General features: G+C 36.0%; 1 protein-coding gene across 1 annotated transcript in view; it reads left to right on the top strand.

The window, feature by feature from the left end:
- The window catches only part of Fdx1 (ferredoxin 1), a 38,272-nt gene extending 26,940 nt beyond the window's left edge, over positions 1-11,332 (top strand). The window contains exons 3-4 of the mRNA XM_015489911.2: positions 6,559-6,688; positions 10,270-11,332. Coding sequence (XP_015345397.1) covers positions 6,559-6,688; positions 10,270-10,384 — 245 coding nt within the window. The 3' untranslated portion in view covers positions 10,385-11,332. The remainder of the gene's footprint in view (positions 1-6,558; positions 6,689-10,269) is intronic.
- Positions 11,333-12,356: the final 1,024 nt, after the last annotated feature.

Genomic DNA, 12,356 nt, shown 5'->3' with positions numbered 1-12,356 from the left:
TGGCAGGCGCGGGGGGTGGGGGGGCGGCTCTGCCCCTCAGCAGGCCGCTGCTCCTCTTCTGCTGGTGGGTCGCAGGCCCGCCTACCTTGCAGGAGTGATTGGAAGCTCTGTCCTGCCACGGGCCACTGGGCCTTTTCTGCCGGTGGTCACCGTTCCGCCTACCTGGCAGGCGCGGGGGGTGGGGGGCGGCTCTGCCCCTCAGCAGGCCGCTGGGCCTGCTCTGTGGGTGGTCACAGTTCCCTCTACCTTGCCAGCGCAGGGGGAGGGGGCGGCTCTGCCTCTCAGCAGGCCGCTGCTCCTCTTCTCCAATATATGTTTTTGGCACCTTTGTCTAATATGAGAATGTGTCCTCCATTCTGTACCATTGGTCAACAAGTCTATTTTGGTGCCAATAATGCTGTTTTTGTTCTAATTGCTCTGTAGTAGAGTTTAAGTTCTGGTATATTAATGCCACCAGCTTCACTCTTCCTGCTAAGGATTGCTTTAGCTATTCTGGGTCTCTTATTTTTCCAGATGAATTTCATGATTGCTTTTTCTATTTCTATGAGGAATGTCATTGGAATTTTGATTGGAATTGCCTTAGATCTGTGTAGTGCTTTTGGTAGTATGGTCATTTTGACAATAGTAATTCTGCCTATCCAAGAACAAGGGAGATCTTTCCATCTTTCCAACTTCTAAGGTCTTTAATTTCTTTCTTTAGTGCTTTGTAGTTTTCATTGTAGAGGTCTTTCACTCTTTTGTTAAGTTGATTCCCAAGTATTTTATTTTAATTTTTTGAGGCTATTGTAAATGGGGTAGTTTTTCTAGTTTCCCTTTCTGAGGATTTGTCACTAATGTACAGAAATGCCTTTGATTTATGGGTGTTGATTTTATATCCTGCTACTTTGCTGAATTCATTTATTAGTTCTAGAAGTTTTCTGGTGGAATTTTTTGGATCCTATAGGTATAGAATCATGTCATCAGTAAATAGTGATAGTTTGAGTTCTTCTTTTCCTATCTGTATTCCTTTAATTTCTTTTGTTTGTCTAATTGCTCTGGCTAGAGTTTCAAGAACTATGTTAAATAGAAGTGGTGAAAGAGGGCATCCCTGTCTTGTTCCAGTGTTTAGAGAGAGCGCTTTCAATTTTTCTCCATTTAGAATGATGTTGGCCTGGGGCTTAGATGATAGCTTTTACAATGTTGAGATATGTTCTTGTTATACCTAGTTTTTTTTTTTGGTATTTTGAACATGAAGGGGTACTATATTTTTTCTAATGCTTTTTCTGCATCTATTAATATGATCATCTGATTCTTATCTTTAAGTCTATTGATGTGATAAATTACATTTATTGATTTCTGTATGTTGAACCAACCTTGCATCCCTGGGATAAACCCCGCTTGATCATAGTGCACTATCTTTTTGATATGTTTTTGTATTTGATTTGCCAGAATTTTATTGAGAATTTTTGCATCTCTGTTCATTAGAGACACTAAAGTTTTCTTTCTTTGATGTTTTGGTATCAGGGTGATATTGGCCGTATAGAATGAGTTTGGAAGTGTTCCCTTTTTTTCAATTTCGTGAAATGATTTGAGGAGTATTAGTATTAGTCCTTCTTTGAAAGTCTTGTAGAACTCAGCTGTATATCCATCTGGTCTTGGGCTTTTCTTGGTTGATAGGCTTCTGTTGGTGTCTTCTATTTCATTGCTGGAAATTGATCTGTTGAACTTGTATCCTGATTCATTTTGGGCAAATCATATGACCATAGAAATCTGTTGATCCCTTCGAGATTTTCTATTTTACTAGAGTACAAATTTTCAAAATAATTTCTGATTATCTTCTGTATTTCTATAGTGTCTGTTGTGATGTTTCCTTTTCATCTCGTATGTTATTGATTTTGAGTTTTCTCTCTCCTTCTCTTCATTAGCATAGCTAAGGGTCTGTCAATTTTATTTATTCCTTCAAAGAACCAACTTTTTGTTTTGTCAATTATTTCAATTGTTTCAATTTTATTGATTTTAGCTCTGATTTTAATTATTTCTTCTGCTGCTTTTGGTGTTGATTTGTTCTTCTTTTTCTAGGGCTTTGAGTTGTAATGTTAAGTCATTTATTTGTTGACTTTTTCTTCTTTTAAGGAATGAACTCCATGCAATGAACTTTTCTCTTAGTACTGCCTTCATCATGTCCCAGATTTTGATGTTTTTTCAGTGTTTTCATTTACCTCTAGAATATTTTAATCTCCTCTTTGATGTCTTTTGTAACCCATTGTTCATTCAATAGCATATTATTTAGTTTCCAGGTATTTGAGTAGCTTCTAGTTTTTAGTTTATCATTGATTTCTAATCTCATTTCATTATGATCTAATAGAATGCAGAGTAGTGTCTCTACTTTTTTGTATTTGCTAAGAGTTGCTTTGTGGCATATGGTCCATTTTAAAGAGAATCCATGTGCTGCTGAGAAGAAAGTATATTCACTTGTTGATGGATGAAATATTCCATATATATCTGTTAAGTCTAAGTTATTAATTGTATTACTGAGTTCTATAGTTTCTTTGTTTAGCTTTCATTTGAAAGATCTATCCAGTGGTGAAATAGTTCTGTTAAAGTCACCCAGAATTATTGTATTGTGGTCTATTTGACTCTTGAACTTGAGAAGAGTTTGTTTGATGAATGTAGATGTTCCATTGTTTGTCATATATATATTTATAATTGTTAAGTCTTGTTGGTGGATGGTTCCCTTAAGCAGTATGAAATATATCCCTTTTAATTAACTTTGGCTTGAAGTCTACTTTATGAGCGCTATGTTTTTTTCTAACCTTTCACCCTCAGTCTATGGATGTATTTTCCTATGAGATGAGTCTCTTGAAGGCAGCATACTGTTAGGTCTTTTTATTAAATCCAGTCTGCCAGTCTATGTCTTTTGATTGGTGAGTTTAGGGCATTAAACATTCAGGGTTATTATTGAGATATGATTTGTATTCCTGGCCATTTTTTTTAAATTTTTGGTATTTAACTTGACTTGGTTTCTTCTTTGATTGGTTTTTCCTTTGGTGTATTATCTCCCTTTGCTGATTTTCATTGTTGTTTTTCAACACCTCCTCTTGGAATATTTTGCTGAGGATATTCTGTAGTGAAGGCTTTCTAGTAATAAATTCTTTTAACTATGGAAAGTTTTTATTTTATCATCAAATCTAAAGCTTAATTTTGCTGGATATAGTATTCTTGGTTGGTATCCATTTTCTTTCAGAGCTTGGTATATGTTGTTCCAGGATTTTCTAGCTTTCAGGGTCTGAGTTGAAAAATCCGAAGATTTCCTAATTGGTTTCCTCCCTATATGTTATCTGATTCCTTTCTCTTGTGGCTTTTAAAATTCTGTATGCTAGGCATTTTAATATGTCTTGGGGTGGACCTGTTGTGACTTTGTACATTTGATGTCCTGTAAGACTCTAGTATTTGATATTCCAATTCATTCTTCATGTTTGGAAAATTTTCTGATATTATTTCATTGAATAGATTGTTCATTCCTTTGATTTGGAACCCTATGCCTTCTTCTATCCCAATAACTCCTAAATTTGGTCTTTTTATGTTATCCCATAATTGTTGAATGTTCTGCTCATGGTTTCTTACCATTTTAAGTGTGTGGTCAACGTTCTTTTTAAGGTTATATATTTTGTCTTTATTGACTGATGTTCTGTCTTCCAAATAATGTAATCTGTTTTTGGCTTTCTCTATTGAGTTTTTAATTTGGTTTACTGTTTCTTTAATTTCAAGGATTTCTGTTTGGTTTTTTGTCAGAATCTCTGTCTCCCTACTGGAGTAATTTTTTGCTTTCTGTGTTTGCTTATGTAGCTGTTTATTGAAATGATCTTTAGCTGCCTATATTTTCTCTTATATCATCCTTTAATTCACAGAACATTTTAATTATGTACATTCTGAACTCCTTCTCTGTCATTTCTTCTGTTTTTCTGACCATGAATTCTAATAATGTAATCTCTTGGTTTGTTTGGGACACTTTCTTCCCTTGTTTTTTCATGTTGTTCGTGTGTTTTCCCTTCTAGCACTGTGGATCTGAGGCATTAGAGCTTTTACCCTATAGGCTTATAGTGTCCCTGCAGGTTCCAGTACCTCACCTTTAAGGGGTAGAACAATATTAACAATCAAACAATATACAGCCTTAAACCAAATAGCTGTTATTAAGACGTTTATGGTTTTGTCACAATATATAGCAATGGTGAGTTCAGTTATTATCTACACTATTAACAGTTAGTTTGCAAAAGGGTCTACAGTTTCTGATTGTGGACAAAGAGAGAACCGGGGATGGGGTGTAGGATGAGATGTTGAGGGGATAGGAAGTGAGGATATAGAATTATTAGATCTTAGGAAACGTGAAAGAAGAATCTAAAGAAGTTGGTTAGTAGCAGGAGAAGAGAGAGAAAGTGATTTTGGGGAAACACAAATAAGTGGGAAGACAATAGAGAGAGTACAAAAAACCAAATATTCAGAAACATGAAATATGTAAAAATAGGAGATAAAAGAATATACAACATAACTGTAATATACTATTCAGACATCCCAATCCTCAGTAGCCTAGTTCATGGAAAGTACTTGGTTTCACAAATGTTGGGGATGTTTTAAGGCAGAAGAAGAGAGAGAGAGAGAAAAGAGAAAAAAAAAATCTCGAAGAAGAAAGATAACAAGAATTGTTTTTGTTGGAGATCAGTATCTTTCCTGCTTTGCTTCTCATCCAAATAGGTGGGTTTGTCTGTTGTTTGCTGGTATCTTCACCCTCAGCATGGTGAAGATTATTAGGGTGGGAGGGTTGGTCTTGGAGATGGAGCTCCTGGAGGTGGGATATAGCACTTGCATTCCCCGATGGGAGACTGTACCCAAAGGATCTCCTTTGGGGCCCACCCGTGTGATGTGAGCGCTGGTCTTATCTCCTTATATCGCCTGTAGACCTCACAATTCCTGGTCTCTAATTTAGTCTCTAAACTGTATCTCACCCCCTCCCTTCCTACTTCCCAGTCAGAAATCTCTCTGGAGGTCTTGTGGGCTGTGCACTGGGGGCTAAGCACCTGCCGACAGGTGTTTTGTATTGGGCAGTTCAGGGCCAGGCTTTGTAAGCTATGGACTGGCTATGCGTAGCTGCAAGCATTGTGCCAGGTTAGCTGCTGCAGGGGAGAGGAGGGAGTTGGGGACTATAGGTACCTTGATATTTCTTCTAAGCCCCAGCCAAAAACAGATTGCCCAACTAAAACTCAATAGAGAGAGCCAAAAACAGATTACCCAACTAAAGGTGGTGACAAAGGTGTCCTAAGATGGAGGCGGCTGCTTTCAGAGATGGGGTGTCAGGTCGGGTGGGGCCAGGCAGTGGCATTGGGCGATGTGTTCAAAGATGCAGCTCTGTGGCATGCAGTGTTGTGGCTGGTGGCTGTCTCTAGATCTTGTGCAGTGTCCCCAGGTGCAGGCTACCATCTGTAGGGGGCTGTAGCAGTGGTTGCAGTGCCCCAAGATGGAGGTAACGGGGGAGCCCCGCTTTAGTAGATGGGGGTCCATGCTGGAGTGGTGGCTGGAGGTTCTTTGTGTGGGCATTGGCGGGGTGTCCTGCATGGGAGCAGCAGCTGGGATTCCTGCGAGGGTGTTGATGCGGATGGTCCTGATGGCTGCTGGAGGGAGGTCCTGTGTGGGTGAGTGGCTGGGAGTCCTGCACTGACTCTGAGGCCTGGAGACCTGCACAGGCATGGTCGCCATTATTCCTGCATAGAAGCAGCTGTTCGGGGTTCTTTAATAAGTCACCCAGAAACAATATTCCCACTATTTGAATCCCAGGTCCTGGAATGACACAGAATGCAGCCTCCCTCTAGCCCACCATCTTGGATCCCCCTCATCCCAGTCCTTTTTATTTTTTATTTTGAGACAGGTTCTCACCAAGTTGCTGAGGGTCTTGCTAAGTTGCTGAGGCTAGCCTTGAATTTAGGATTTTCCTGCCTTGGCCTCCTGAATCACTGAGATTACAGGCATGTGCCACAGCACCTGGTTTCTCTGTTGTATGTGGAATGGAAGAAATGTTCTTAACATGTATTTAAAAGCAAGCCTACTCTTAAAATGACTTATTTGATTCTGTCCTGATTGTGATGGGAGACTGAGAAGGAAGACCATTTAACCTTATTTAGCTTCAGGTTTGACTGCTTTCTTTATAAATTGGGTTGTGCTCTCAAGGAAAAGTAAATAGCTTACGTGCTGTTATATAAACTATTGCTGTATATGTTTTAATATGTATACATTTTTATATGTATACATGTCCCAGCTCAAAACTGTAAGCTCTTTAGTACTGGATCTATATAGTCTCATGTTTTCCTTTTTAGCATCTTGTCCAGAGCCTTTGTGAAATACTGTATGAGTGATTTCAAAATGTGGGGTGGGAGATGATGGTGGAGGGTAATCCCTAATTCATTACTATTCTGAAAATAATTTAGTATTATAACACTGATTCTAAAATTCAGAAATATTTAAATGTTGGAAGCCAGGTTTAGATTGTATAATGTCGAGGATGGGTATGTTCAGTGATTGCTGCTTTTTCAGGTGCTTGTGAGGGAACCTTGGCTTGTTCTACTTGTCACCTCATCTTTGAAGATCACATATATGAGAAGTTAGAAGCAATCACTGATGAGGAGAATGACATGCTTGATCTGGCTTATGGGCTCACAGACAGGTAAGCCTGAAGAGTTCTTCATTTGTACTCATAATTTGGGATGATCCACATGCTGTCACTTTGTTTATTGAAGATCACATCTGAGTTCTCCCAGCTTAGGAAACAGTCACAAGTTTTATGTACTAAATATGTGGCATTTCTCTTTCACTGTCCCATAGTTAACACTTATACAAAACTTTCCCCTTAACAAAAGTAAAAAAATTTAAAAAATTGGAAGAATTGTAAGTTTTAGATCCTAATATATCTTCTTTAGTCTATTTTTTACTGCAGGAATTAATATTTATCACAGTTTAGCAGGATGGAATTAAGCATAATGCTTTTTATAGTGTTTTTGAAGGATAGATTTGATAATTGAACAAAATTTTACCTATTTGAGAGAGCAGAAATTTTGAAGAAACAATATATAACAATATATAAGAAACAATATATAGTTATATAATTATATAATATATAATTATATAACAATATATAATTATGTTAAGATGATTATCTCTTTTTCTAAATGTATATTAATTAGAACTTATTAATTAATAGGTAGAGTTATTCTTAAATGTAATATTTGCAGTAGTAGGTGACATTGAGTGATACCTTATTATTATTATTTTTAATTATCTAGTTTTGGTTGAAGTTAAGGTTGCTAGTTGATTTACTTATTCAAGGGGAAAGATAAGAAATTGATTTACTTATTCAAGGGGAAAATAATTAAATAATTGTTATTTGATTAAGGTGGGCTTTGTTTAACTGTAATTTGGTAACTCGAATGAAAAATAATTTTTGAAACAATTACAAGCAATTGTAATAATAATTTTATTAATTTCATGTGGAATTTGTAGCTACAATTTTGTTAAACACTTGAACATAAACTATCATTTAGTGCACACAAAGTTTTTAGGTCATTTGTGTTTATTAAGACATGTTGAATCATTTTATTTTTTTTGCTTTCATAGTACATTTCCCTCTTAATAGAGGTGAGACTGATAACCCTGAAAGAAAGACTGGGGACATAGTATCTCTTTAGACACCAAAGCACAGCAGGTGTGGCTGCCATCTACCTGTCCCTCTCATCTCTCTTCAGGCCACATTCTTTACCAACACTTCCTTTCCTTTTTTTCCCTAAAGAATAACAGAATACATCTAGTGACTGTATTAGTTTCATTCTGATAATTGTGTCTTTTTTTAAAAAATTGGTTCTTTTTAATTATACCTAACAGTAGAATTCATTTTGACATAATTATAAAAAATAGAATATATCTTGTTCAAATTCAGTCCCCAGTACCTCTTCTTCCCCTTCCCTTCAGCTATAGAGGGTTCATCTATAGCTAACTTCTTGTCCTTTTATTCAGAAAAGAATTTGTATGTGCATGTAATACATAATATTCTAAGTGAAAAGAAAAAGCAAATAAGGTGAATAGGAAAAGTTACATCTAGAAGAGGTACAGGTTGTAAAAAGATATAAAAAGGACTATATTAAATGTAAACCAACCACAAGCAATAATAAGATTTCCAGGTGTTAGAATAAGATAACAGAGAGCAAAGAAGAGATTTTAATGTTTCATGTCTGTTATGCTTAAGAACATGGAATTTTAGTAGAGATATTTTGTGAAGAATGAATATGATGTGTTTTATGCAGCATTTACACAGCTCTCTGGCATACTGGAATAAAATCAAAGCTAGTAACCCACATGTAACTATTTTTAGGGTACCATACATTCCAAAACAAAGAAATAGGGAAAAATCAGCCTTTGAGTTTATATCCTTAGTTTGAAGTTAAGTGCTACGTAAATATACCACCATCATTAACAATGTCTGTTATCAGCGTATTAGCCCTGTTTGTGGATAGACCTCCTGTGGGTTCTTGCTTGCTGGTTACCTGTTTCCTTTCTTACATAGTACAGGAGCCAGGTCTTATTTTGTCATTGTCTCCAGTACCTAACAATAGGGAATTCTTAAATGTTTGTGAAATTAATAATACATGGATAGAGAGATTAAGGAATTATCTGTGAATATACATTTGACAATTGTCATTACTCCCTACTTTCACTTTCCATGGATAATTTACATAGAGGCCTCAGATTTCTTACATGTAGGATGAAGATAATGATAGCACCTACCTCATAGGTTGTTCTTTGGAGTTAATGAATAAACTCTTAGAATGGTTCCTGGTGGCATTCATTAAATGGTAGTTGTTAGTATTATATCTAATTGATACCAACTTATATGTTGAGTACTTACTGTAATGCCTAGGCACTTAATGAAGATTATTCCCACTTTTCAGGCTTAGACAGTATTCTCAGCATTTTATAGGTAAGAAGCAGATTTAGTTATTGTAGATTTGCACAAGGCTGCCAACTAGTGGGTGGCAGAGCTCTGATTTGAATTCAGTTATGTTGGGCCCCAGAGCCCTTGGACTTTCGCTATTTCAAGCTACTTCTCTGAATTGAAAACCAACCTTAGAAGTAGGGTTAACAACCTGTGTGTACTTTCACTGTCAGGGAAACAGGGCAGGAGTGACAGATAAAGTATCTTTCAGATTTACATGAATGTCAGGATTTTGTGGGATTTACACTATGGGATGCCTTGCTGTCTGTCTCCTTCTCTAGAAGTATGAGACACTGTCTGCACTGAGTAGATATTAGAGCCAGAGATCTTTAAGGAGGTAGAAGTTGTAGGAGAATGAGCAATGGCCACAGTGCACCACTGCTTTGTCTTTTAGAACAAGACAGGTCTCTTTGTGCAGCCTGTGTCCCCACAACATATTTGTTCTCTCACTAACTTTACTGTAATCTCCTCTGCTTCATAACTGTGTCACTTATTACATTAGTAGTTTCTGAGAGAGTAGCACTAACATACAGCTTTTTGTAAACATCAGGAGTAACTAATAGTCTTTAAGGCCCACCACAGTCAGTATGGTTTTAATTATCTGGGAATTGATAAACAGTTTGCTGACTTTGCTAAAAACCTCTTGTTATTAGCAAATAATAGGTTTGCTAATAACCTCATGTTCTCTTGTCCACTATTGTACCATTTCAATGTTTGGCTGCTCTTTCACCAAAAAACAAAATAATAATAATAGTTCTGGAGAGTTAATTAGTAAGTGATAAAAACTAAAGGCTAAAATGAAGCTTTGGCAAACCAGGATTTTTTGTGTTTCATATTTGTGTTCTGTTACCCTCTAATTGATGAGGCTGGTTATTATCTGTTTTGATCTAATGAAAATTTAAAAGGTTGCCACGTGTGATGTTATACAACTTTAATCCCAGTGATTTGGGAGGCTGAGATTGGAGGATTACAAGTTTCAGGGCAGCCTGGGAAACTTGGGCAACTTAGAGAGATCCTCAGCAACTTAGTGAGACCCTCTCTCAAAATAATAATAATAATAATAATAATAGAAGAAGAAGAAGAAGAAGAACTGAGGTTGTAGCTCAGTGGGAAAGCACTCCTGCATTCAATTCCCAGTAACAGAAAGAAAGAAAATTTAGAAGGTTACTTAATTTCCTGTGTTGGGTAAGAAAACATAAAAACATACTAAACAACTGTACTGACATATACTTAATAAACATACCTATCCCTTTTCTGTACAGATCACGGTTGGGCTGCCAAATCTGTTTGACCAAATCTATGGACAATATGACTGTTCGAGTACCTGAGGCTGTGGCTGATGCCAGACAATCTATTGATGTGGGCAAGAATTCCTAAAACTACCATAAGAAGAAATATTTTTGTGAAATTTTACCTATTTTTATAATTTTTAACATAATTAAATGAGAACATGGTTGAATGGGTTTATTCTTATGACTAGCTTTACCGTTTTACTTCACCTTGTATAACTACTGAATTTTGTAGTATTAAACATGCGATTTTTACATTGGTTATAAAAATATTAGTCAAATATTAGAAAACAGCTGAGAATGATGAAAATCTTACATAGTTTACCTTATTTGTGATTAGCGACTTAAGCAAAATGTTACTACATAATCTTATGTCTGCTTATTTAGAAGGCAGGTTAAGAAAAGCTATGGCTATGATTACCCCTGCTTGATGTGGGTGAAGGCAGAGATCTAAAATGGCTTGTCCAGGATGATATGACTAACTAGGAAATTTGTACTGGAACCTGCATCTTATTATTTTAAGTTAGTTTTATGTTCAGATTGATACTGGAGAAATTATGAACATCTTACTTTTAGCACTAATTAAATGTAAATGTGTGTGAAAGAATATTTAGTGAATTGCTTAATTTCCAAGATAGCTATTAACTTTATAAATAAATATTTCAAAATTTTATTCAATGAGAAATGTTTAGTATTCAGTTAGACATTATGACACTGTCAAGTTGATGTCTGTTCTGACTAAACCATCTTTTCTATTTCAAGCAAAACAAACTGTCTTAGCAATCTTTCGAAAATAATGTTAATTTATAGGTTGATTCTTAGAATGGAAATCTTGTGAATTAGCCCCTGAGCCAGAGGACATAAGCAGGCTGCTGCATCCCACTGCCCAGGGGGCGCCATTCTTCTCACTTCAACGTCTGCAGCCTGGGTAGCATAGCATATGCTATAGTCCCAGAAATGAAGGAATATCTTACCAATTATATATGGAAGATATTTGTATCCTTATCTTTGCTATAAATAAATTCATTAAAGGTAATAAATGGGTAAAGTGTGCTCTTTGGATATATAATAAAAACATCAACTAACGTGGCTAATCATGAGGAAGAGCAGAACAAATTACTAAGAAAAACAGCAAGTTATAAGACTGTCAAGTGAGTTTCAAGTACTTAAATGCAGTTTGTTAATTTATGTAAATATTGGTCAACTATAATACTTGACATACAACATTATTATGTTTGTTAGGGATGCAGAGATGAACAAGACAAGAATGCCTTCAGGGAACTCTATTAGGAAATATAAAATGTGTATATATACATATAATTTGCTTGAACCAAACTGATCAATTTGCCAAATGGTATTGTAAACTAATTTATATAGAAAAGTGATTGGGAAGAACTTGAGGCATCTTATGTTCATTTAGTGTTTAATGACTGTTGAGTACTTTCTGTATAGAATGCTATACTTTTAAGTACTTCAAAGCAATTTTTTTTGTCTTAATTAGCTTCATTATTCTTATATTTTATATGGATCACCTGAACTCTCCAGGTGATCTATTTTAATGATATAGTTTAATGATGATATTCAGCCAAAATATTCTAAAATTTAGAATTTGAATTATCAGATTTCAAAATAGAAAAGTTCAAATTAATGTAGTTTAATTGTATTACATAAATAAGACTAAATTTATTAAATGGAGAATACATTCTATAATTGGTTTGTATAAGGGTTATTTTTCCAGTTTGAAAAAAAATTCTATATTTGATACAAATGCATTCCACATAACATTGGTTTATCTATTTCTACAAAACACATTATCCTTAAACTTGGTGGCTAAACACAACAATTATCATTTGTTATTTCAGATAGTTTCTGTGGGTGAGGAATTCAGAGTACAGGACAAACTTGGCTTATCTCTGCACCATAGTATCTGGTGCCCAAGTGAGAAGACTCTTCAGTCTAGGTGCTGCAGTCTTATCCCTCATATGACTGACAGGTGTCAGCCGGGGAATCTTGCAGGGCCTACTGAGTGAAACACCCATGGGTGGACTCTCCATATGCCC

Source organism: Marmota marmota, unplaced genomic scaffold (genome assembly GCF_001458135.2).
Source record: "Marmota marmota marmota unplaced genomic scaffold, marMar, whole genome shotgun sequence".
Lineage (NCBI taxonomy): Eukaryota > Metazoa > Chordata > Mammalia > Rodentia > Sciuridae > Marmota > Marmota marmota.
Note: the sequence above shows the minus strand (reverse complement) of the source record. Positions and strands in the feature narration are given on the sequence as shown.